The following is a 25,341-nucleotide window of genomic DNA, read 5'->3' as shown; positions in this document are numbered from 1 at the left end:
TGACTTGAAAATAAACAGTGGGACCAGGTAATTTCTGAAGTCGCCCACTGATCACGTACTGTTATGCTAATGTAAGGAGAATGACCTGAGAAACACACAAGGCACCCTGAGGATGGTGATGGATGTCTTCTCTGGACATTGGGTTGCCTTCCACGTTTCCAATATTAAATGTGCCTTAATTTATCAGTGTTTGTATGTGTCTGTACAAAACAGCTCCCATGATTTCCATACCTGTAATTAGTCTTACCTGAAGTTGCACGCGTATGATTGCCTCAGGGAGGCGTCCTGGAAGGCTGTTTCAAATTAGCAGGAGGGCGATTGCCCTGATTGTTTCCATCTGGCCATTAAAGCAGACATTTGAGAAGTGTTTTTTTTTTGTTCCTCATCAACACTGGCACAGTCATAGAGAATGGACGAATGAATTTTGCAGAATCAAATGTGCAGTTCAGCAGCATATTACTTGCGCTGCATGTTTGCAGGCAAAGAGTGAACAAAGCGATGGAACAAAAGTGCATCATTTAGATTTCTCACCAGCAGAATCGTGTTTATGTGCGTGCTGCGGAGTGTATAACCTTTCACATAATGTAGAGCCCTGTAAAGAGGCTTCTATTGTATATTGCCCACATAAAGCCAGTGATAAATTGGTGAGAGGGAATCACTTGACTGCCAGAGCAGGAGTATGACACAAGTAGACCAGCTACTTAACATTATGGCTGCAACATTAATGACTAGTACAATTGTATATTTCCCCAGAGAGACACAGAGGGTCAAATGATAAAATTGTCTTCCTTCTCATTAGAGTTATAATGTATATCTAGTTTGTGCCCTCATTTTTATTATTAATTAATCCTAAATGACATAATGAGCACTTACACCCATGATCATGTTTTTGTGACTCCTGATAATAAGAATAAATAATGATAATGATAATAATAATATAATACTCTTTGTTTTTTTTAACTGTTTTATGTAGTGATGATGTGAATTGAACTGGTTATGACTGGCTTGCCTTTAGTTACTTTACAAGTGACATTTTCACACTTCCAGAGGAACAACTTAAAGAATATCACCGCAGCACTGAGCAGAAACCTATTTCTGGTCTTATTATTTAAATCCAACTGGAGAAAACACTCTGTATTTTTGTTGTCTCTCCTGGGCTTTGGGTGATAGCGTGGGATACAAATGCACCATTGCTTCCATTCCAATCTGCTAGTGCGTAGCGTTTCTCATAAAACAGTACGTAATGTATACCGAATCATACATCGTCAGTTTATGGTATATTCTCAGTGGTCGCATTAGCAGCTCCATTGCTGTGACTGCTGTGTCTGTCTCTCCATCAGAATATTTTTCATGCTTTGCTGGATTTCCTGTGAGTATCAGATTTTATGCAGAGCGTCCTCTCTAACTAACCCCGGTCTCTCTTTCTTCTTCTCTTAACAGATACAATCTGCCTGTTGGCAAACAAGGAGGGTCATGTATGATTGAAGTAGCTGCAGATAATGGCACAGCTCAGCATCTCGAGGACTTGGTGTCACACCCCGTGTTAGAGGTATCCTGACACGCCTGCAGTCACATCAACCCTTTTGTACAGCCATTATCTTAAACATCCATTTCTAACACGTAACCATGTCTTTCATATCCTTTTTTTTTCTTTTTGAAGTACAGTTTACCCCAGCCATATTAAAATGTTAATTAAAACAGTAACATAATCTCCCATGCATGACTTCCATCATTCATGAGCAAACCATCAAAGCAAATGCATCAGATGGTAATTTACATACAATATGTTTCCATTGAGAAATCAACCGGTTATTTACCGTAATGTTCATGAATGCCGCATTGCAAATTGTAAAACTATCAAGTCACAGTTTTTAATTTAGTATATTAGTATATCACTCAATTCGCTTATTTCAGACATTGTTATCTAACATGTTAGGGAATCCAGCAAATGTGAAATTAAACCAGTTTATCATTGTTTAGATCTTGAGGTTAACAGTGCAAATACAACATTCATGTTAGTGAGTAACCCAGGAAGATGCAGTTGCTCGTGTTTGATTGGACAGACAAGCTGAGCAAGATTCTTTCCAGACAACCCTGTTATATTTTCCAAAGCTTTCCGCATTGGCACCCCCCGCTGAGCCAACAGAGTGGCCTCATTCAAATATAATAAAACGCATGACAGCAGCATCATGAGAAGCTTAGCCATATGTTATCAAAGCCAGCCCAGCATACAGTTTTTTGCTTGTTTCTTTTAAATAGTAGCAGTTGCTTTATGAATGAAAAACAGGAGCTACTATTAAAACCACATTCACCTGTTACAATATTTTCCATAGATGATCATAAGTGACAAGCATGTAAGTAGCATTAAGCCCCGTTCTCACTTGTTAATCACAGGCTGGGCTTTTCACTCTGGCTCATTAATTTGATTAACAACACCTATATTTGTTATTAAATTAATAATTTAGCTTCTCACATTGAAAGACGCAGAGAGGGGCTCAACCTTCCCACTGGCTCAACATGCCTCCCTCAGTGTGATTTATGGTCTTCTAATTTGAGGTGCTAAGATGTTGTTTTTTGGGGTTTTTTTCTCTCCCACCTTAGTTTTGGTTACAAACACATTCATTACACAAGCTCAACTCTTTTTGCTCCAGTTAAATATCATGATGGCCATCGGTCAACCTTTGCCAGCTTTTATTACCACGAATGAAAGATGTGGTGAATGAATGGGCTTTCAGAATAGCACCCAGCACCACTCAAATCAAATTAAAGTCACTTGAAACTAAATTTGATTTGTACACATGTTAGAGAAATTATCCTATTTGCTGACATGCAGCAGTTGTTCATTCATGCAATTTTGCTGAACTTATGCTTTATAGCAAGGGAAATAAAATCCAGATTTGTTGGCATACAGCAATTAAAGTCGCTATTGATAGGGAACAGAGTCTAAGAATAGAACATGTTGCATGATGTAAAAATTGTTAAAGCCCTTGTGTGATTTCAGTATACACAGTGTAAATGACTTTATTTGAACTTGTAAACCATGAGAAGAACTTGAACTGGATCCAGAACTAAAGCTTCTGATGCTGCCCAGCTGCAGACCTCAGAGAGATCATGAAATTAGTTTCCTGTCTTGACTGCTGAGACTCTTCAGACAACTTAGCAGATGTCGGCGAAGCACGAATCACATCTTTTACTAGAGCTGGTATATGTCAAATTATGAGTAATGAAACTGTGATTTGTTGGTGGATAGCGTTCTCCAGTCACTCTGGGCTGTGGGAAGTAAGTCGGCTATAGATTCTCTGTGAATAATCTCCTTTAAGTGACACCAACATGGTGAGACAGGATGCACACAAGGATGCTTTTCTCAGGGTTCACAGCAGGTTTTCCCACTGCATGTTAGATCACAACTATGAAACTCACTCCTCCCCCATGAAGCAATATAAGATGAAATTACTATTGAGTAATGCATATATTACAAAATAATATTGTGGTATAACTGTTGATATGACAATAAAACTGATCCTGCAGTCCAAAAATAATATAGTGGAATTATTTTAACTAAAATATGTAACTTGACTCTCAATATTTTACAGATTAATAAACAACATAAATGGCCCATGAATGTAACATGTACAGTAACAAAGGCTGCAGTAATAATAGGCACGCTTGACTGTAAATCAGCAAAACAAATCATAGATAGTACCCTCCAAAGACAAAATACATGTATACAGACAAAGGAGAGTTTTAAAATTATTATATTGTCACCTTTTACAGTTCACAGATTGCCAGTGTAAGGATTCAAGACCTGGAGTTAAATAAACATATGGATTTATCGATTTCTTACTGCTACCTGGTGCTGTTTTATTTTTGCGTGTTAGCGATACTTATCTTAAACGCAGTTATTTGTGCATAAGAAGATATGTAGGTACAACAATACAATAGATGCCACACTGACTAATGTTGCCTTCAAGTATTATTTTAATAATGAGCATACAGCGCTTGTGAGTTTGTGAGTCCACTCACAAAGTCATGAATATTACATCAGAGGGTCTTTCAAATGGACTCTTCTCATAAACATGGTAAACACACTTGAAGGCACCATAAAGTCGTCCCATATCAGCGCATCGGCATCACGCAGCTCCAGTGACTCATAGCTGCTTGTATCACATAACAAATACAGTCAGGCTCATTGTTAAAGTATGCAGACACACAGCTGCTGCTTATTTTTATTTGAACCTCCAGCGTTGTTGAAGATACTTCCGGGGCTCTTAACTTTGACTTTGTATGCACGTTCCCGTTAACCCCATTACCCGTGTCTCTTTTACAGGTTTTCATGATGTGCAGCAGTTGTGCCATTTAAAGCTCACATTAAGTCAATATCCCAAATGATTATGTGGTCTAGCGCCTCGCTGTCACTCCGCCGAACACCTCCACTGCAGCTGTCCAACACTTTTCTTCCGACACCAGCGTGCAGTCATGACAAATGTTATACCGGAATAATATTGAATATGAAGACTGTCCAATTTGACATGTTCAGTATTTACCTATACTGCCCGCAACATAAATCTGGGTATTACTAGCATACCGGTACAGTAGTTTTGGAAATTTACACAAACAAAGCAAGAAATGAGTCTTGGACAGCCGAGATTCATTTTATATCATTGCATAGTCGTATTTTGAACATTATTATACCTAATAAAATACCATAATATCCATGTTATCAAGCCTAAACAGGAATACTGGACATAGTCAGTACCCACAAAGTTGTTGGCTAATGTTTGACATGACAACAGAATTTTCTAATTATTTTAGATGTGTTCCAGCTAAATGCTGATGTCTTTTCCTGGAATTAAGTGTTTTATTGTCTAAAAGGTAAATATATATTCCACTGAGTATAGAAATAAGTTTTTAAAAAATTACAAAATATAAAAGGAAGACCTTTAATATATGTACAAGAACAAAAAATAGAGCAGAACAGTGTTGATGCACCTAACAAAAAAAAATTTTGACTAAGAGAGGTTTTATTTTGAAATCCACTGTCACCGTATTATGTAATTTGAAAGAATGTGTTCTGGGGCTGTGATAAATTTTGATTTGTCTTTCATAAATTAATCATCAAGCGTGGCATGGGTATGAACGTTATCTAAACCTTCTAAATAGAAAGTAGTATTCAATATTCATTTGAACAACCCGAGGTCACCGCTGGGAATGAAATATATGTAATTTAATGCTAATATGAGCTGGTCTTTTGCTACATTTTTTTTATGCAGCTCTACATTGGAAACAGACGCAATTATACTTGTTAAATTGACCGTTATGGTAGGATAAGCTGCAAGTTCACAGGATTTATCTATATTAATTCTACCCAATTACTTTGCACATCAAACAAAGCTATGAGGATTTTTTTATTTTTTTTAGATGTGTTTCTTCTCTCTCATTGTATCAGGATGTGAATTATCATATGATGTTAGAGGAATGGGGAAGAAAGATCACTGTTGCTTTGAGCTTTTTATTTCTTTTCCTGTTATTTAGCATTTATTATTTTTAACGGCAATCAGTCAATCACACGTTCAACGCAGAATAAATCGCATATCCAGGTACACCCACTACCCTCCCACTGATTACTTCCACCACAGAAAATGACTTTAAAAGAGGGAGTATAGGATTAAAAATAATAAATCTATGCAAATACATTAAAAGGGAAAAGGTTGGTAGGAAAATTAAAAAATGCAAATAGTAAAAATGAATAAATATGATTACCAAAGTGTCTTGTCTTCTTAAAAACCACATTACGCTGGAGAGTAACTGTACCGGATAATGTCTCTCGTTCATCTTAATATGCATTTGGATCCTGTTAATGTAATAATAGTCATAATACATTACACTCACAGGGAATTTGGCGAATCTGTTTTCAACCGCGATGCTCAAAGGGAGACATGTACTGTACAAGTTAGTGTGATTTACTAAACGATAACGCTGATCACTGGCTGTCTGCCGTTTATTTCCAGGGAACCTTTGGACCCGTATTTCTTGGGGATGTTTCGTCCCACTGGGAGATGCATGACGGGAGTGCAAAAGGAGAGAGGAGATTCATTGGCTGTATCAGGGAACTTCAGGTCAACTCAAAGGAGATTTACCTGGTGGGTGAGGCGGTGAGAGGGAGAAACATCAAGAACTGTGACCCACCTGTCTGCCAGCACCTTCCCTGCCGTAATGGAGGAACTTGTGTCAGGTACTAGGTCACCTTTCACCCTAATTAAAAATTGCCCAACTACCTTTGAACTTCAAAGCACTGAGAATATAAAATGGAGTCTCTAATGCATGTACCTTCTGTATTAATAATAATACATGGCATGGAAAAATGGCTCCAGGAATAAGGTGAGCTTCAGCAGATTAGAACTACTGTTTCCTGCACCAACCAAAAGGAAGAGATGTTTACTCAATGCACTTCTGATATATGACCTGATGTTTTTTCATGTCTGTGTGGCTCGATATGAAGCAGAGGCTCAGTATAATGCACTGACTTTATTAGACACAACTGTGAAATCCAATATATAACACCTCTGCTATAAATTTTACTTTTACACAGTTTCTACATTTTCAGCTTTTGTTGACATTGTATAAAAAGGTGGTGATTGTATTTTATGTTTATTGTTGAGGTCCTAGTGAGAGTCGGTGGTGTGCTGGGTGCATGTTTTGTCCACCTGATTACTGTACATGAGGAGAGCAAAATATTAGGGACCTTACAACAGAAACAACCACTAGGACCTGAATGACAAATATCATGTAAAATCATAACATTTTTGACAGCAGCAACAAAAAATTGAAAGTGTAGAAGCTCCGTAAATAGTGTTTGTTGTATTGGATTGCATTACGTTTCGCCGGTGTGCCTAATAAAGTGGCCAGCGAGTGTATATTCCATTTTAAATTGTCCTTCCCATTTCTAAAAACATAAAAGGAGCTGTGCAATGTGTGCTGTGAGCACACACTTACTCAGTCAGCCAACTCGTGAAATGACAGTTTGGCAGCTCCTTTCCCCCAGCCCTGACCGTTTCTTAATGCAGAGCTGTTCAGTTGTCAAGCTTATCTTATCTACATTGGACTAATTTTAGTGTGGGCCTGCTCAAGGGTAACTCTGCTGTGAAATATTGGACTTGAACTGTAAATGAGCGTGAAAAAATGCATAGATTGATTATTAACCACATTAAAAGTGTAAGAGATGATTCAAGAATTCCTGTGAATATTTGCCATCATGAGATGTGTCAGTTTTGTTGTTTAGGGATGACATGAATTCTTGTTTGTTTTTTTTATCATTTAGCCATGATGAGGTGCTTTAGACAACATTCAAGCGTTTGTGGTAAAGTTTGGAGCATGCGAGTGCCAGTAACAGTTGCATGGGCTGTATTTCTGCAGAAAGCCAAATCTTTTTAATTTCGCTGTAAACAAGCTTGCTGCAGCTTTGCGCGCTGATTAATTTTTCAGTGATGAGAGTCTGAGTTCTCAGAGACTGTGTAACATAACAGCAATTAAACGTACAGCACAAAATAAATGTGCAATAACCGAGGTTCAGGTTGAGGAAACTGCCGACTTCACTGTAATGACTCCAGCTCTCCCTCAGGACAGCAATACTTCTGTGAGGAGTCAGCGCTTTAGAGAGGTCAGTTAGTTGTTGACCATCTCCTCGTTTTCTTCAGTTTCCAGCTCAGTTCACCTCATGCTGAGGGTTTTGGCCTAAACATTAGATGATATTTAATACGGATAAGGACCCATCTTGTCAAACTCTTCAGTCTATGTTTCCACTAAGGGAGCTTAATGTAAATCTAAAATTTTAAAGCAGCTATAATCAATATTTCTTGCATTAAACATGATGACATGAGAGGCTCTATGTGAAATTAGCTGCTCATAGTGATAATCAATTTTTATTTCCCCGAAGCTGTAGCAAGTGGTTTAACATCTGTCGGCTCATTGTTTTGGTTTTAGGGCCCACAGTTTTAGAGTTTTCGTTCAACCTCACATTATCAATATTGTTTCCAGCTTAATTGAAAAAACTGTGCGTCTGAATGGTTGTTAAATGAGGCTCTAGGTAGCATTTGCCATCTAAGAAGTTCTAAAAACCTGTTGTAGACTGTCCGACCAGCACTACTCAGATGAAATTAGCAACCAGCAGGTGAACATAGTAGAATACTTAGTAATTAATGAGACAGATTTTTCGCTTTGGAATTTATGATGGTAAATATTTCGTGACTATGGGATTCTTTCAGTCAGAAACATGACTGAATGTTGACAATGCTCACTTCTGCCAGACGTGACATATCATCTGTAAAGGTGATAATGTGTCAGTGTTGTTTACAGCTTGCTCCTGCTGCTCCCAAGTGCCCAACATATCTGTTATTGCAACGTCAAATCACCTTAGACTCATTTTTAGGAAGAAGACAGATTATTGACACATTACTCATGCAACTGTAAATTATAAAGGAGTCCTGTCCAGCCAAATCTGATTTCCTTCTGTAAATTTTACAGTATTTTTATAGTCCAGCAAAGGGTCCCCAGTGCCAAAGTTAGTCTCTCCTGTTAGGCCAAGTATGTGAAGACGTGTTCTTCCTTTGTCTTTATCTAGTACACCTCATCAGACTACCATCACACCCCACTTAGCAGCAATTTTGCCTGTCTCTTTAAGTATGTATTCACTACACATGATGTCCCTTCACCTTAGGTAATCTACAAAATAGCTGCTCTAAATGCGTTCTTCATTGTGTTGTGACACTATCAATTAACAGTTGCATTTATTAAACAAGAAATGAAAAAGGGCACCATGAATACGGGAGTATGAATAGCTCTAAGAATACCAATTAGGACAGTGGCACTGTGGTCACATTGGCTTGTCATGTGCAACAGAGTGGGCTTTGCAATTATCTGTGTGATGAATATGCGTTATTGCAGTATCCTCTTGAACCACACAGCATACAGAGGTCATCGGGAGTTCACAGAGCTCTGTTCATTGTATTAGTTGCCCTGGATTGCACTAGCAAAACATAATAGGATGATTGAGGATTTTTATCATGGGTTCACTTGGGGTGATTTTGGCTCCGTCCAGCCTTTCATGTGGTTCTCTGTTCATTTAGCCTTGTAGAAATATCAATATTAAACCTGAGAGGATAATGGCCGGTGGTTAGTGGGCGATACATACATATTAGGTATTTAAGTGACATGAGTGTGAAAAGCTGGGCAATCAGCACCTGAAGGCTGTGGCCTTTTTATTCTTCAGTGCCAGCTCTGTGATGCCAGATATCTGTGTCATTTAAAAACCTGAGCTGCAGGTTGCACAGGCTGATGTCATTAGACTGGCTGTAAACGCAGCAGGTGGAAATGCTAAAGTGGAAATTGTTTCCAAGAGGTGTGCACACATATATGCTGCAACATGCTTGCCTTTTAACAAACAAGAAATCTGGGAAGAAAGGAAATAATATTACATAAGATGAAAGTCACACCTTTGTTTGTACAGTCAGACAATTCCAAAATGTAACATGTCATCATCTCATGGTAGAATAATTGCAGATATATACAACTGCACAATCCTTTCCATGTAATCCACATACAGAGATACAGATCTGCTTGAAACCAGTTGTGTTGGATGTCGTGTGAAGTGATTTGCACCTGGATGCTCAGCCTCCTGACTGTGAGCGTCCTGCTGGGGTGCTGATGCTGACGGCATCCCTTTGTGCCTCTGTCTGGGCGTGCGATGAACCTTTTGTGGGAGCAGGTGGCAGCACCCTGCAGGGTGTCTGTGTTCAGGGCACGAGGACTAGGAGTTGATAGCATGTGTGCTGCACCCAGCATAGTCCAGGGTTTTTTGTTTGTTTGTTCTGTTTGTCACATGCACTCAATTGTATTTCAGAGAAAAGTAATAAAAGGCATAATATATATTACATTCATGTTTTTATTAAGTGTAAAATCGTTAATTATAGGGGCAGTATTCGTTGATCCGTGTATAATTCCCTCCCATGGTTTTTGTATTTGTGGAATAAACAAATAAGATATGAAATGTTAATTAGTGGGCTTTGGAAGAGCTATTGGTGGATTTTACTGTCTTTGAACAGATTAGAGGTAGCTGTTTCCAGTTGCTAAGTTAACCCTTGTATGGTGTTCGGGTCTGTGGGACCCGTTTTCATTTTTGTATCAAAGAAAAGTAATATGATAATTTTTTGTTTCAAACTCAGATTCATTGGTCTTGGCTCATTTCCTGTGAAGAACATATATCACAACACATTTTCAACGACCACACACCGTACACCCCCCCTACACATTTATATTACATACAGGATGTTTGGTCCACTGTATCCCAGGGCCGATGAAAGGTTCTGTGTACCTTCACTCTGTCCTCCTCCTTTCTGGGTCTCCTGTATGTGTGTTTGTGTGTGTTTGCGTGACAATATTGGAAATGTCCGTCCTGCCGTTGCAAAATTCAAGCACCAACACCTCCTGTCTTGCGGGAACAAATCTTTATTTTCTCATAGTTTATCCGACCAGTATTTTACATTCCTGGGCCTAATGTCACTATGATGAGCAGCTGATGTCGTATTGGAACCGCTTCCACTTTCAGACAGTATATACCATCTAAACCTGCAAAATATGGTATAAAGATCTGGGCTGCCTGTGATGCTGCTTGCATCAAGTACAAGAAGTACATAAGCAGCACACACACAGTATAACTCTGCCCCTCATGTGTTGTATAGGCCGGTATGAAAAGGTAATGTGTTCAATGGGGCTGATTTGTTGTCTTGACTGACATGGTTGCTGCATGTGTCCAGCTTGTGATGCATAAATTCACCTGAATGGGTTAAATTTCTAATGAAGTTCAAAAAAAACAAAAGTCAGTAGTTATGAAAAACCTTCCTTCATTTGTAAATGTGTTTATTTTTTCTACTCTTACCATGATTAGAATTGATTTTCTTTTTTAATTGCATTTTATCAATGAAACAAACAAAAAACAAGTAGCCCTTTAATTCATAAATGTGATCTAACAAAGGTAAAGAGCAAATATTTACCATTTATGTTGTTTATATTGCTTGTAATTGCAATGCGGAAAACATCTGTTGAGTATTTTAACATAAAATTATTTGATTGTGTTGAACTGAAAACCCCAAAATGCAACGGGTCCACCAGACCCATGAACACTGGCTGTGTAACAAAAATATGAACACCACACAAGGGTTAAACTACCCGATAGCTTTATGTTTATTCTACAAACATGACAGTGTTATTGATCTTCTCCTCCAACTTGCTGCAAGAAAGCGAAGACGCACGTTACCCAAAATGTCAAACTTCTTCTGTAGGTTGATGTGGATCTACTAGCAGTAGATTACAGTTGATGAGAGCTGCGAGTGGCCCAAAACCTCGTGTGCCATAAAACCAAAACTAAATTAGCTGAAAGACACGGGAATGCTGAGGGTAACTGCAGAGTCGGACAATAATTCTCCGTGTATCTGTCACCATGAGGGACACCTTCCTCATAAATGTAGTCTTGATTTATTGTTAGTATAAAAACATTGATTACAGCTGCTTTAGCGTTCTCGTGTGATCACCCCATGAAGTAAAACAACACAGATTGATACACAGATAACATAAATAGATCCCCCTTTGTTACTGTGTAGGGGCCAGGCATACAGTTTATTCTCACTCTGAGCAGAATTTATGCAGAGTGAATTTTTTGTGTGCTAATTGCCTGCAGTAGAGACGGCGTCTCGCTCACTCTGTGATGGTCCAGCCGGTGGCACACAATCCTCCACTTAGCACTGATTTCTCCCGATGCTCCATTTCGCTGCCTGCGAGTGTTCCCCGCAAAGAAAGTGAAACCAATTTTGTCTTAATCAGAGTTCCAGCCCGACTTGTTTCAAAGTACCTATAAAATAACTCAAGGTCCAAGAAACAATTATTTTCATTCACCATGAGAAACAAACATAGCTACCATCCTGTGTGCAATCGTGGTCCCTGAAGAATATTTCCAGAGAAAACTTGCTCATTACAGAGTGTATTGCATTTGTTTCTTTGAATTTTGGAGGACGAGAACATTCAAAACAACTGTGTGCGGATGTTTTTTTTTGGCCAAATGAATTTATACTTAAAGTTATTTTTACACATGTAGACATATGCGTGTTTAAAAATGAGTTTCTGTGTCACCTTGACATACTTAGAACTGATGATAATTAAATATTTATTAAAATGGGAACAAGTCGCCCCTAACTCAATATGAAAACCAATCGGGAACAGAACAGAAAATTCTGCATTTAATTTGCCTTTTAGAAATGCCCAGATTGTTTTCTTTAGACCTCTGACTCTGAATAAGTACAGTGAGGGACAATAGAAGGAGAATTTACTAGCTTGTCCATTGCTAGGATGGTATTTTTAAAGATTGGGCTGACATTATGAAATGTTTTTCTTAATAGCAACTATATCAATTAATGAATGGCATTATACATAATGCATAATGTGTTAATTCAGTGTCTTTCTGAATTTCCTGTCTTTTAAATTAGGCCATGAAAAAGCAGTTTATTTAGTTTCTAAAAGCTAATTAATTTCCATAAACAGCTGTAGGTTTAAAAAATATTCCTTAAGCAGGAATAAACATTGCATTTGTTGAAGATTATTTTCAGCTGTAGACAGATTTGATGCTCCAGTAGCCCTAAGTATTCAACAGTGAGACTGTATGTATGGCACTGACTTGAAATAGTATGCAGCGGCCATTTCATCATAATAAAGAAACATGCCTTGCGGTGTAATATAGTCAAAATTGCAGCTCACTGGAACAGAGGAATCAACAACACGACACTTTAGATGACAGGCCTACATCGTATATCTGATCCATTTAAATTTAGTCTTTCTCTGGTATTTATATGACAAAATAAAATAATATATGATGTTTTATATCTGAGGAGTAAATAATTGTGCAATATAAGAGTATCAGTGTAATGGTATTCTGCAGGGAGTGTTAACTTTAATGTTGCTAGACTAATCAGAATTTTGAAATGTGTTTATAGCAAATAACACAGAGTAAGTCAGAAGCAAAAGTTACTTGTTAGCCCAGTTTGGCCTGCAGGAGTTACGGAAGCTCTTGTAGCATGTTGCATCCACGTGTTTATTGCACACATAAAAACAGGGAGAAAATCTGCCAAACAGCCAAGAATTACAGCTGTCACGGGTGATGAGCACAAAAAGACAGTCTGCAAAATGCTAGCTGTCAAAGAAAATGATTCTTATCGCTTTAAGAGCCTGACAGGAGAGAGCGTGAGCCTGTGACTGATAGACGAGATGCACAAATGTGGGTTTTGCTTATTTCTGTATCTTATTTTTCAAGAAAAAGTAAACGCTGAATGATAAGAAACTTTCCCAACATCTCAGCAGGATGACCATAAAAGTGTTTCTTATCCTCAAAAAAATATTTTCCTGCAAAACAGATCTTGGAAATGAAGTCATAGTTTGGCCACTACTGCTCGTCTCATTGAATAAAAAGAGAAATAGGCCAACTTGACATACAGTACCTATAAAAATTATTCACATGGTCAATATAATTTGGCCTTTTTTGTCAAGAATTTTAAAAAAAAGGGCATTTTGTGTCAAAGTAAAAACAAATTTCTACAGAGTAGCAGATGCACCATTGGCAGCAGTTATAGCACTGAGCCTGTGTGGTTAGGGCTCAGTCAGCTTTGTAAATCTGGACACTGCAATTTTACCCCATTCTTCTTTGCAAAATTGCTCATGTTCTGTCAGGTTGTAATGAGGATTGTGAACTCTTTTCAAGTCCAGCTACAAATTAACGATTGGATTGAGGTCTGCGTTATGACTCGGCCACTCTACAACATTCATACTGTAGTCTTTAAAATATTTCTGTGTAGTTTTGGCTGTGTGCTTCAGGTGATTGTCCTGCTATAAAACATATCTGCTCCAAGTCGCAGTTCTCTTGCAGACTGCATCAGGTTGTCCTCCAGATTTTCTCTAGATTTTGCTGCATTCATTTTACCCTCCGCTGTTACAAACCTTGTAGGGTCTGCTTTTGAGAACCATCCCCACATCATGATACTGCCACCACCATACTTAACGTATTTGATTTGATGTAGCATCTAGTCTGATGGCCAAAAAGCTCAATTTTGGTCTCATCAGACCAAAGAACCTTCTTCCAGCTGAATTCAGAGTCTCCCACATGCCTTTTGACAAAGTTTAGTCACGATTTAATATTAGCTTTTTTCAACTGTGACTTTCTCTTTGCCATTTACCCATAAAGCTTTGACTGGTGAAGAGCAGGCAACTGTTCTAGCCACAGTCTCTCCTGTCTCAGCAGCTAAAAGCTTGTAACTCCTTCAGAGAAGTCTCTAGTCTCTTTCTTGCACGATCACTTCATTTTTGAGGACAGCCATCTTGAGATAGATTTACATGAGCCACATTCCCTCCATTTCTTAAAGATAGATTCAACTGTACTTCCAGGAATATTTAGTCACTTGAACATTTTCTTGTATCCATCTTCTGACTGATGCTTTTCCATAACCTTTTCAGAGAGTTGCCTGAAGGGTTCTTTTGTCTTCGTAGTGTAGTTATATCCAGGAGTACTAATCCACTAGTGACTGGACCTTCCAGATACAGGTGTCGTTATACTGCAATCACTGAGACACATTCACAACACTAATGCCTGCATTTTACTAACTGTGTGACTTCTAGTGCCAATTGGCTGCCATTGTGTTGTGTGGTGAGTCATTTTCAAGGAAGTGACTACTTATGCAGTCACTTATTTTTCATTATGTGTTTTAAATAATTAACATGAGTTTGTAGAAATCAGTTTTCACTTTGACATGAAAGAGACGTTTTTTGTAAATTATTGTCAAAAAGGCCAAATTAAATTGACTGTTTTTCAGTGTTGAAAAGCAGTAAAATGGGATAACGTCCAGGGTAGGTGACTACTTTTTATAGGTACTGTGCATGCAGTGATCCAGAGCACAATCCTTTATTTAGAGAGAATTAATTAGAGAATGTGTCCTCTACAGTGAGGCGTTAAATGTCTCCACAGCAGTCTGGATGGAAAAACATTGTGATGTTATTCATTTTATTCAAACACGCTTTGCCTCTCTCAGTGTGCTCACCATTTTTCACTTAATGGATGTTTTTTTTCCTTCTTTCAGGCTTCTTTTGTCTCTCACCACTTTGTCATGTCAGTTATAGTTTGAGCTGTTTTTAAATTTCTCCCCTCGATTTTCATTGTTCTCCAAAAAGATAATGGATGCTCACTGAACTTCTCCCGTTTCATCTCAGTGTTTGTGTCACCGAGCAACATGTAAACATGCAAGTGTTTGTCCACTGTGAATCCATCGCACGCCATGGACAGATCTGATACACAAGTTTATCACTCACACGTCTGCTACACACAGATTGTTTAAATCGCAGCATCTCTGATGTTAAATATAACCCCCTGTGTTAGAGCTTATCTGATTGGCTGTTTGTCGGTGTATCAGGCGAGAGGTTGATGTGACTTTTACTTCGTCATTCATCATTTGAAATATTGGTCTGTAGGTGATTTGTCACTAAAATGTGTCGCTGTGAACCGACCAGGTTATCATTGTTGTGTTGGTATAAATGCACACACATTTTCAGGTTGAACCTCTGTGCAACGGACCATGTATTGTCTGTGACACATGGTATTTACTCTCTGTGTCCTGTATCCATGTTTTATTGAACATCCTACATATAGCTGCTGGTTAAAGAGTTAATAGCTTGCTGAGAATACAGAGCTGTCAAAAAATGGAATTTTATTGTAACACAGCTTTATTTCTGTGACATGGAGGCAGCACTTTCAGTTTATTAAAGGACAATGTTCTCTATTCTAAGGCTGTTTCCTTTGCCGTCAGTGAATCAGTAGTTTAGAATATAAAATAAAACTTTAACAAATACACCAGCATATTTGGAAAGTGTGGAGTTTAAACATACGAATATACTTTTAAAAAAATGTTACAGAAAAGCACGGCTTTCTGCAGAGTGCACTGCATTCTAGGTTGGACTGTAGAAATATTCTACAGTTGTCTATTGACTGATCCCTAGAGAAAACTTCCCTCGTGCCTTATACCTCCTTTCAATAAGGATTTTATTTCAAGCATCATCTTTGTATGCATTTCTATGCACTGTGTTTCAAAAGCTAGTGATGGAGACTTAACAGCCATCACGCTTCTTCACCGCCAAGGAAATGTTTGCAAGGGTGCCTGGGAGAGGTCAGGGAAATATCGAACCGCCGTTTGCTCAAACAAGAGTCTGAGCACATCAGGTGAATGCCGTGTATAAATTCCACTTCATCCCTTTGTTCATAATAAAATTCAAATTACAAATAAATGGGTGAGGGACAAGTTGCCTTTCAAATGATTTTCCCTCCCACCCACCAAGAGTCGAAGTGTCTGTAGTACAGTGGTGTCCAATTGGCTCTTTGCAGTGCTGGAAAGCAAATGGCGTTTCAGTACCAAAGCAGTTCTCTATAAATAATATCTGCTAAACCCAGTGGTCCTTTTAATTTTAACAAAGGATGAAGTGGGCTAAATGCTTTCATCCCGAGAACTGAAGACTTCATGGCAGTAGAGCCTCATCAGTGCCGTACTGTAGAAGTGTGTTTGCATACCAACAAGCACTTGAAAAGAAGTGCTCTGTAAATAACTTACAAGGACTGAAATCTGAGAAATGCATGTGGCTGCAGAGCTTATTGTTCTAGCTGACAGGGATATCATAAGCAAACCGGTCAATTATTCATCATTTTATCTGGTACTTATTAGATTAAAAATGTATGTGTTCTTTAATAATTTATCCAGCATTGTGTGCTGTAGCCGTGCAGTTTTGAATGGCGTGAGATACGGCGCCTACCAACTTGATGCATTTGTGATTAACATATTCAAATTAGTCTGCAAACATCACTACAATTTTGTAATCAAAGTGATAGTCTCGGGTAAATTAGACTAACCTTTTGTCACCCCACACATCAAGTTTTTGATTAGGCCAATTAAAACTCAAGTGTTTTCGACCGCATTCTTCCCTCTGCTCTGTCTTCACTTTACCTTTTTGGAGCCAGAAATATCTGCAGCCTGTTTTTACGTCTTATACAGAAGTCATTTAACAATTCATTTTTAATGGTTTATCTTCCCTTAAACTGCACATGCCTTAATGCCCCGCTTTATTGGTTCTTTAATGCTTTTGAAATTGTTCCTTGAGGAGGCAAAAATATTTTCTCTTGAAATGGCAAAGCAATGCCAGGCAAAACTTCACGCACAACTGATCCTACTCTGTACTGTTAATTGTAAGCTGCTTTCAGCGCAACAGAATTGCTGTTTACCCAATGAAGGCAGTGGATTGTTTTGTGGTCAGTGTTGTTTTATGTAAAAAGACATAAATAAATAAACACATCCTCAGCTCAATTACATAATCCGTTTGAAAATTGTCCACATAGAGGCGAGTTTCAAATTTACTTTGTCAGTAAACATGGTCTAATTCAACAGCATCTACTACCAAAGTTTAAAGTAATCTGCAGTCATGTTTACATTTTGGAATGCAATAAATAATATCTCAAAGAGTTGGGGGAGTCCCAGCCTATTCCAGTGACAACATAAACCACCAATGAGTAACTTCCACTTCAAGTAGCTTGTATGTTTTCTGACTGTGGGAGGAAACTGGAGCTTCTGGAGAGAAAAACCCACGCAATTTGTGTGTCACCAACATTTAAACACAAACACCGACTGACAGTGCAAGGGACAAATTAGCAGCACTCAAAGCACCGAATCAACACGTCTACAACAGGAGGTGCAGTGCCATTAAATATTTGTTTCTTCCTCTTGCAGGTTGTCAAAGACTATAAAAAATAACAATCCCTGTTCTGTTCGCTACATGACGTTTTCCATCTTTGACTGTTATTTTTAAAATAATGGCCACAATTGTCGGCGACAGTGTGCTGTTGCTATATATCACTGTGCTTTAAAATCAAGCAGCCTGTTAATAATCATATACTTGAAATTTCTCTATTATATTGCATCCTTTTGTGTCTCAATACAATTGTATCTAAGAAGGCTCAACTTTAGTGACAGAATGTAAATATTTCATTTCTAGAAGCCATTTTCTCAAGAAGCAAAATACATTTTGCAGTACTGCTGCTCAAAACACATTATTAATTTATACATTTGAAACCCCACCAATACTTCCTCCTATCTGATATACCTTTCAGAGTTGTGCACATCTTAGAAAGTGCTTGTCTGGATATCGCTTTGCAGGCTAGATCAACCTCACACAAGTAGAAATCGAGGAAATAAGACGTAGAAAATCGTGTACAAATTCTGGTTATAAGTTTCCTGACATGCTGCTAATGATCAGCTTTCTAGTGTTATATTTTCAGGCTGTGTATGTTTACTTTTTACAAAGAGACGTGAAGTAATGGCTGCTTCTGCTGCAGCTACTAAGATGAATACATCCACGCCAGGATTCATATTTTTCTCCACCACTATCTGTGCAGTCACTCAAATTGTGTTTCAGCAGATCTCATATATCACAGGTATTGCATCAGACCGGACACATTTACGCTCTTATATTTCAGGACAGGTGGTTTCATCCTCACTCTTCTCCCTGTGTGTCCTGTAAGCCACTGTGCAAGTGTGGCAAGCCGTGACATGTCATGATCCATTTTCACCTCTGACCTTATCTTGTCTCTGCACACATCTAGTGATGCTGAGGACTGGTTCTGCGAGTGCCCTCCGCTGTACACGGGCCGGCTTTGCCAGCTCACCGCCTGCGAGCGCAACCCCTGCAGTCACGGAGCCACCTGCATCCCAAAGTCGCCGCTGGAGGCTGTTTGTCTCTGCCCCTACGGAAGACAGGGTCTGCTGTGTGACCAGCGTAAGTGTTACACCGAGCAGCTTCACACGGAACAATGCCGTGTAGATTTAGCAGCTTTATTAAGACGCTGATCTGCAAACAGTTGGTGAGCGAGAGCCTTGAGCGCTTGGTGGAATCAGAGTCTGTCGTTAAATAAAGGGATTAATGAAAGTGAATTCTGCTGAAACGGCAGAAATGTCTTCCTGCAGCAATGGAGTCAGATAATCAAGACAAAAACTCGCAGCTGCTTTGCTCAGTGTTCTAAAAGACTGTTGCAAGTTTGTAAGATCTTATTACCCAACAAATTTAATTTCAGCTGTGGGACTGAAAGATTTTTTTTTTTTTTTTTTTTTAAACATGTCAGGCTTCTAGTGTACCTTTGCAAGATGTTATCACAGATGTTAATAAGCTGGATCACTGTCACTTCTGTCTGTTTGTAGTCACTCAGTTTCAATATAAGCAGCTGTATAACACAGTAGCATGAAATATATACAAAAACCAGAGGCATATCAGTGACTGGATCTGTGTTGCCTTTCGGTCACACAAACACAGCTGTTTTATATACTCTGCTTTCACCAAGATAGTGAAATGAGCCTTTTGCATGGATTGGCTGTGAAAAATACGGTCTATTGACTTTGTTTTCCTCTAGGATGATCTCCAAACCAAGAATGAATATTGCATTCCCAATAACTTGCTTTTTGAACATATACCATAGTTTGTGCTTAGTATTATATACAAATGTTTGCAAATCTTAGTATGCTAACGTAAAGACTGTGAATATGGTACCTGCTAAACAAGCATTTTCCCTGTGCACATGGCAGTAGCTGAAAGCAGCTGTGCAGAAAAACTTGCTGCAAAAAAGAAGAAGAAAGGAAAGAAAACTACCAAAGTTTGACTTACTGTATAACTTTATGGGTACAGAATGACCTAGAAATGATAGCAAATGGTAAGTTTCTATTCCATCATGCTTCATGTGTCAGTTTATGTGTTTATTCTCCAAATAGTAATACCGTAAAGAAAAGAGCTTCACAGAACATGGTTCTCTAAAACAAAAGGTTTTGCTTGAATAAACTGCCTGTAGTAGCAGCAGGGTGCTTGGCATATAAGTTGCTCAGTCATGCCACAGCTTCCTGTCAGAATCTCAGCACCCACATGCCAGACGGAGAAATCTAACCTTCCGGTTTCACACTAAGTCAATGGCTGACATTTGAATTTAAGTCCTGATAACATCTGATAAGATCAGAGTCAAAATTGATCACTCCTAAGGTCCTCTGCCTCCTGGGGATGTTTTTTGTGTCTCATACTCGTTGCACTTTTCCATATGTGGTGCCCTTAGCAAAATACTAACAATAATAGTGGCCTGGGTGTCTGTTTCTTCTGTCTATTTGAGAAGAACACTGAAGTTATTTGTCTACCAGGACTCGTGAAACAGCAATGTGTTTTTTTTCTAAATGTAATATCTTCAGTTCTGGGTTCCTGTGTGCACTTTAATAGATAAGGTGGGCTGTGAACAAGCAGGAAATGGAGGAAAGGGAAGACTAGGAAGTGATGCTGGAATGCCTCAAGAGTCGAGTTCATGAAACATTAATGGATATTTAAGATGACTTCACTCAGAATTATTAATGACTTACCTTTGTACACAAGTTGGCCATACATCTTGTTAAAGATTCATGGTTAGAATTAATAGAAAAAAAACAATGTACTGCATATAAAATATACAGTACAGTCCCTACACTGCAACAGATTTTTCGCACATCCAGTCATGTTCTACATATTAGTATTGTTGGAGATTACATTTTAATTTCAAATGTTTCCGCACAAAGCCATAGAAAACTTCCTCTCCAAACAAACCTCAACTCCAATTTAACATAGTCACACAGTAAACACACAAACAACAGCCAATTGTAAACGTACAGTTATGTGACTCAGTTTTTTTTTGGGTAAATTATATTTTGTAATTGCATGCAAAATTATGGACACCCCTTGTCAAATTGCATTTTGAAGTCTGACACGAACAGACATTTAAGAACTGAGCCTTTCATCAAATGTTAATGCCCTGTTACTTTTAGTCAGCCAAGAGTCTTTCTATTCTTGTAAGTAAGTAAGTAAGGGGAGAATGTGAGGACCAGTCTAAAAGCTGCAACCTGATGATAGTGGATTTTGAGGTCAGCTTTGCATCATTGTCCTGCTGTAGAACCGAGCATCTTTCATTTTCTTTCAAATTAGCTGTTATCTTGCGAAATCTTTTCTTCCCTCTGTCTAAGCAAAGTAGGCAAGGTGTTATTTTCATCAAATGCTGCTGCTTTTTCTTCCAACATACCTTTGGTGATTGTGGCCAAATTGCTCAATTTTATCTTCATCTTTCCCCAGAACAAAACCACTGTTTTACCCAGATGCTATTTTGCATGCTGTAGATACAGACTTGTGTGGCGATGTCGCAGGTAAGGTTTCCTTCTGATGACTCTACTAGACCCTGTTTGTGCTGCATAGCGTCAGCTAAACCTTCCTGCTGCAGACATGTCAGGGTTTTGCTTTGTCTTTCTGCCCTGCAGATGTGCAATTTTATCTGAAAGTTTTCTTGCTCTTCCAAGATCTTGTCTCGACTTCCACAGTTTCCCTTAACCGTCATTTCATAATGACATTTCAGATGGTGGAAATTGCAAGCTGGAAGCGCTTTGATATCTTTTTTATAGCCTTCCTCTGCTTTGTAAGCATCAATTAGCTTCATTTTCAGATCTTAAATCAGTTGCTTGGAGGAGCCTATGGTTGTTGAGTGTTACCCCAAGGTTTGAAGAGTTCGCAAGTGTAGCGGCTCTGGAATTGTCATCAGCTGACAATTAGGAATTCTTTGCTTGCCTTACAAATCCCAAAAGATCAATGTAGTCCTACAAGTTAATGAAGTTCAGAGACTTTACAAGTAGAAGAGAGCCCAAATCTTTGTACACACACCCCCAATTCATTTTTATTTTTCAAGCTTAGAATCTAAAAACAGCAGTACATTGATGTTTTAAAAAAATTGTACAGTGGTTTTCTTCTTACTTTGAAGATCAAGAAAATATGTAATTTGCCAATGGGGGCCTAAACTTTTGCTCTCTCCACAATCCGTTTTTGAGGGTTTCAATGTGTGTATATTGTACATTGTGCAACTTCATTCTACACCCAGTGCTCAATATTGATTTAGTGAAGTTTTTGGTAACCTTTCTTTGCGCTGAGATTGAAAAAAGAAAGCGTATTGTATAGTGTATACAGTATCTGTATATAACTCAGGAGAAGTGATGTTTTTCCCAGCTTCTCTTTTGGCAGCTGTGATGCACACTGTGTACATGCAGTTTTATGTCACAGTCTATTTCACAATCCGGGGCTGCATGTCACTCTGTGTTTTTTTTCTGCCGCTCCTGTTGCCTTGCACCACATTACACAAATATACAGCAGAGTGGAAATGCTATGTAATGTTACTTGACAGAGTGTGGAGTTATAATCCAGAGATAAATGCATTCCATGGAAGCAGTTGGTAAGCTTCTTTGTTAGTAAGATATTCTTTAACCGCTAGTCACATTCACCAGCACTCAACAGTATTTGGAGAGTTAGCTGAACAGGGACACATAACTGTAAATCAACAAGCTTCATTTTTTTTGTTTGTTTTTTAATTGATATTGTTTATTGATAAATTATGTGATACATCGGAACATAACCTGTCTGAGAAGATGTAACTGCTTGCTTAAAGTCCCTTGCTGGTCATTGATTAAACCTTTAAAATTCACCACTGTGTATTAATGTTACATATTTATAAGTTCTTTCATGCCTTAAAAAATGGCAAAAATATAATTGTTTCCTTTGGAATATGCATCTGTGAAATCCTCAGCTTAGCTTCTACATGTACCTCTCCCCATTCGCTGCAGCCGAGCACACCAGCTCACCTATGACACTGTTAATCTACTCCATGCTACACAATGACAAGTTGCAATATTTGAGAAATTCAGACATAAATTTTCAATTGGACACCAATTCTGAAGAAGAATGACACAGAAAGCCCCATCCTGCAAGTTAACAGGACTGCTTCCTTAGGTTTGTTACATATTGAACCCTGGGAGCCTGATTCTGCGTTTTTGAGACTGTCACTGGTACTCTGTACTATCAAGGTGGAAACGTGTAGCCATGGTGTTGATTGCTTGTTTTCTTCATGGTATCTTCTAGCTTATAAAAAACACCATATCGACATGGTAACAAGGTAAAAAAGAAAACAACGATTTTCCCCCGGAGGGGGTTTTAATGCATTTATGAAAAGAATAAGTCAAAGAAAACTGAAGATTAACTTTGTACCTTATCACTACAATCAGTCACCTCATATCTTAGAAGTCATCGTTGGCCTTGGTGATTTTGATTGTTAAAGCAGTTACCTTTGGGTATTCTGATTTGGACAATCTTTTCACAAGTCTACAGTCCCACATCGCAGATATATGGAGCATCAAAATTTTCAATATCCCTTGAATTAACTCTCAATGGGGAGGTTTATTTCAGAACTTATAAGATTACATTAAAATGAACATGCAAAGATGAATAAAATACAACTCATGCTGCTGTTTAGGATTTGAAGAAGTTCTGTTTTCATAGAGAGAAAGGTTTATATTTACTGGTGTTTTGTCCCTTCCACTTTCTCAAAACAAATAATGAAACCTAATGTAGTCCTACGTAAGTAACTAAGTCCAACTAACTATAGCCTCAAAAACTAAGTTTTACCTTTGTACCACTTCTGTGACAGCATGGCAAAGAGCTGAACAATTTAACTCAGTAATTAAAGCAGAGCTGGTTTCTTAATTATTTCGATAAATATAATTCATGACATGTCCGTCATTTTTACGTGGAAAAAAATAAATATTTTCAAAAGCAATGCCACAGACATTAAAAGGGCAAAGTAAGGTTTAAAAATGAATCTGTTTTCAAGAAATTTTGATCAAATTAAATATTCCCAAGGACAAACTATATATGAAAAATACTTCAATTCAGAAAAGATCTGATACTCTTTTAATTTGTACTGCAAGCTCAAGGGTGGTGATGCTGTATCTGTGGTCTGAACAAGTGTGGAGAGACACACACAGATCTTGGTTGTTATTACAGGGCAAAAAGATCATCTTGTATGAAATCAAATCAAACACGGCGCAGTTTAAAAATAAGATGTGGCTGGAACGCTGTGGCCACTCAATGAAGCGATAGGCAAATACAGCTCCAGCAGACTAGGGTTGATAGCATAAGCATTTGCAGCTTTATTAATAATTTAGCAGCCAAACAGAGCTGAGGGCAGTCGCAGAGGGGTGCTCTGAACCCCTCTTAGCCATCGCCTGGGGCTGCACAAGAATATTCAAGGTGTTTTCAGTGAAGAGGAGCAGCTTTTGTGTTTGAATCCTCATCGATGTGAAGGAGGGAAAAACAAAAAGTGGTAATAAAATAGCCTCACGTAATTTTCAATGAGCGTGGGCAAATTTACATTTAGTCCCCAGTGTAAAATCAAGTAGATGGGTATGCTGTGATGGAAAACAAGAGAGGGCATTATTGAATCAACCATGCAGTCTGAATAAGTAAACTCGAGATTGTAATTGAATATCGTTGGGATTATTGTGCTCCCCTTGTGCACATTCAGTACGAAGTGAAGCCTGCCTGCCAGAATCCCTCCTAAATAGCTACTAATGAAAATAGAATAGGACTGAAGAGGTGGTAGTATTTGAAAACAGGTCATCATCTAATAGCATCAGAAAAGAAAATGTTTCACAGCCTCCTGGTCTGTAATGTGGGGCAATAGTGCCATCTTTTGGTAACCTGTGGGGGGATGATGAATCAGATCTCTTTATTTAAACACGATTACCAATGAGACACTGTACAGCAGCTAATACATTTAATATGATCTTCTTTTTGTGTCTGTTTTACAGCCATTAATATAACTCGAGCCAGATTCAGTGGAAGTGATGAATTTGGTTACACCTCCTTTGTGGCTTACTCCTCCATCCCGAGCCTCGGTTTCTTCTACGAGTTCAAATTGAAGTTCACGCTCACAAACACTTCATCTGCTGCTAAAGACAACCTGATGCTGTTTGCCGGGCATAAAAGACAAGGTGAGTTCAGTCCTGACACCCACATAGCAATTTAAAATAATTTATACAGTCAAGTAGGAAGAGAAAAACTATTTAGAGATGTCTCTTTAGTTGGATTTTAGTTGTCAAACTTCATTAAGGATCTTAAAAGACAGGCTAGTGTCATTTTGCTACACCTGCTGTGTATGGTAATGTGCTATCTAATAGATTTCTACTCTCCTCTGAGATCCTCTAATCAAGAGGTTCCCTAAGGATTTTATTTCTTGGCAGATTTTGAGGCATTAATAATGAGTTTTCCCACAGTCCAGCAATTAGTTGATTTCCCGCTAAACTGTTATTGTTCCCGACTTGCAAAAGGAACATGTTGCTATTGTAACCATAAAAT

General features: G+C 38.4%; 1 protein-coding gene across 1 annotated transcript in view; it reads left to right on the top strand.

Annotated features, from left to right (window-relative positions):
- Nucleotides 1–25,341, top strand: part of eys (eyes shut homolog) — a 161,201-nt gene that overhangs the window by 127,262 nt on the left and 8,598 nt on the right. The window contains exons 42-45 of the mRNA XM_035957569.2: nt 1,441–1,549; nt 6,009–6,232; nt 18,722–18,894; nt 24,795–24,977. Coding sequence (XP_035813462.2) covers nt 1,441–1,549; nt 6,009–6,232; nt 18,722–18,894; nt 24,795–24,977 — 689 coding nt within the window. The remainder of the gene's footprint in view (nt 1–1,440; nt 1,550–6,008; nt 6,233–18,721; nt 18,895–24,794; nt 24,978–25,341) is intronic.

The sequence above is a fragment of the Amphiprion ocellaris genome, chromosome 16 (assembly GCF_022539595.1).
Source record: "Amphiprion ocellaris isolate individual 3 ecotype Okinawa chromosome 16, ASM2253959v1, whole genome shotgun sequence".
In the NCBI taxonomy this organism is placed as follows: domain Eukaryota; kingdom Metazoa; phylum Chordata; class Actinopteri; family Pomacentridae; genus Amphiprion; species Amphiprion ocellaris.
The sequence above is the reverse complement of the archived record's forward strand: the minus strand, read 5'-3'. Positions and strand labels throughout refer to the sequence as shown.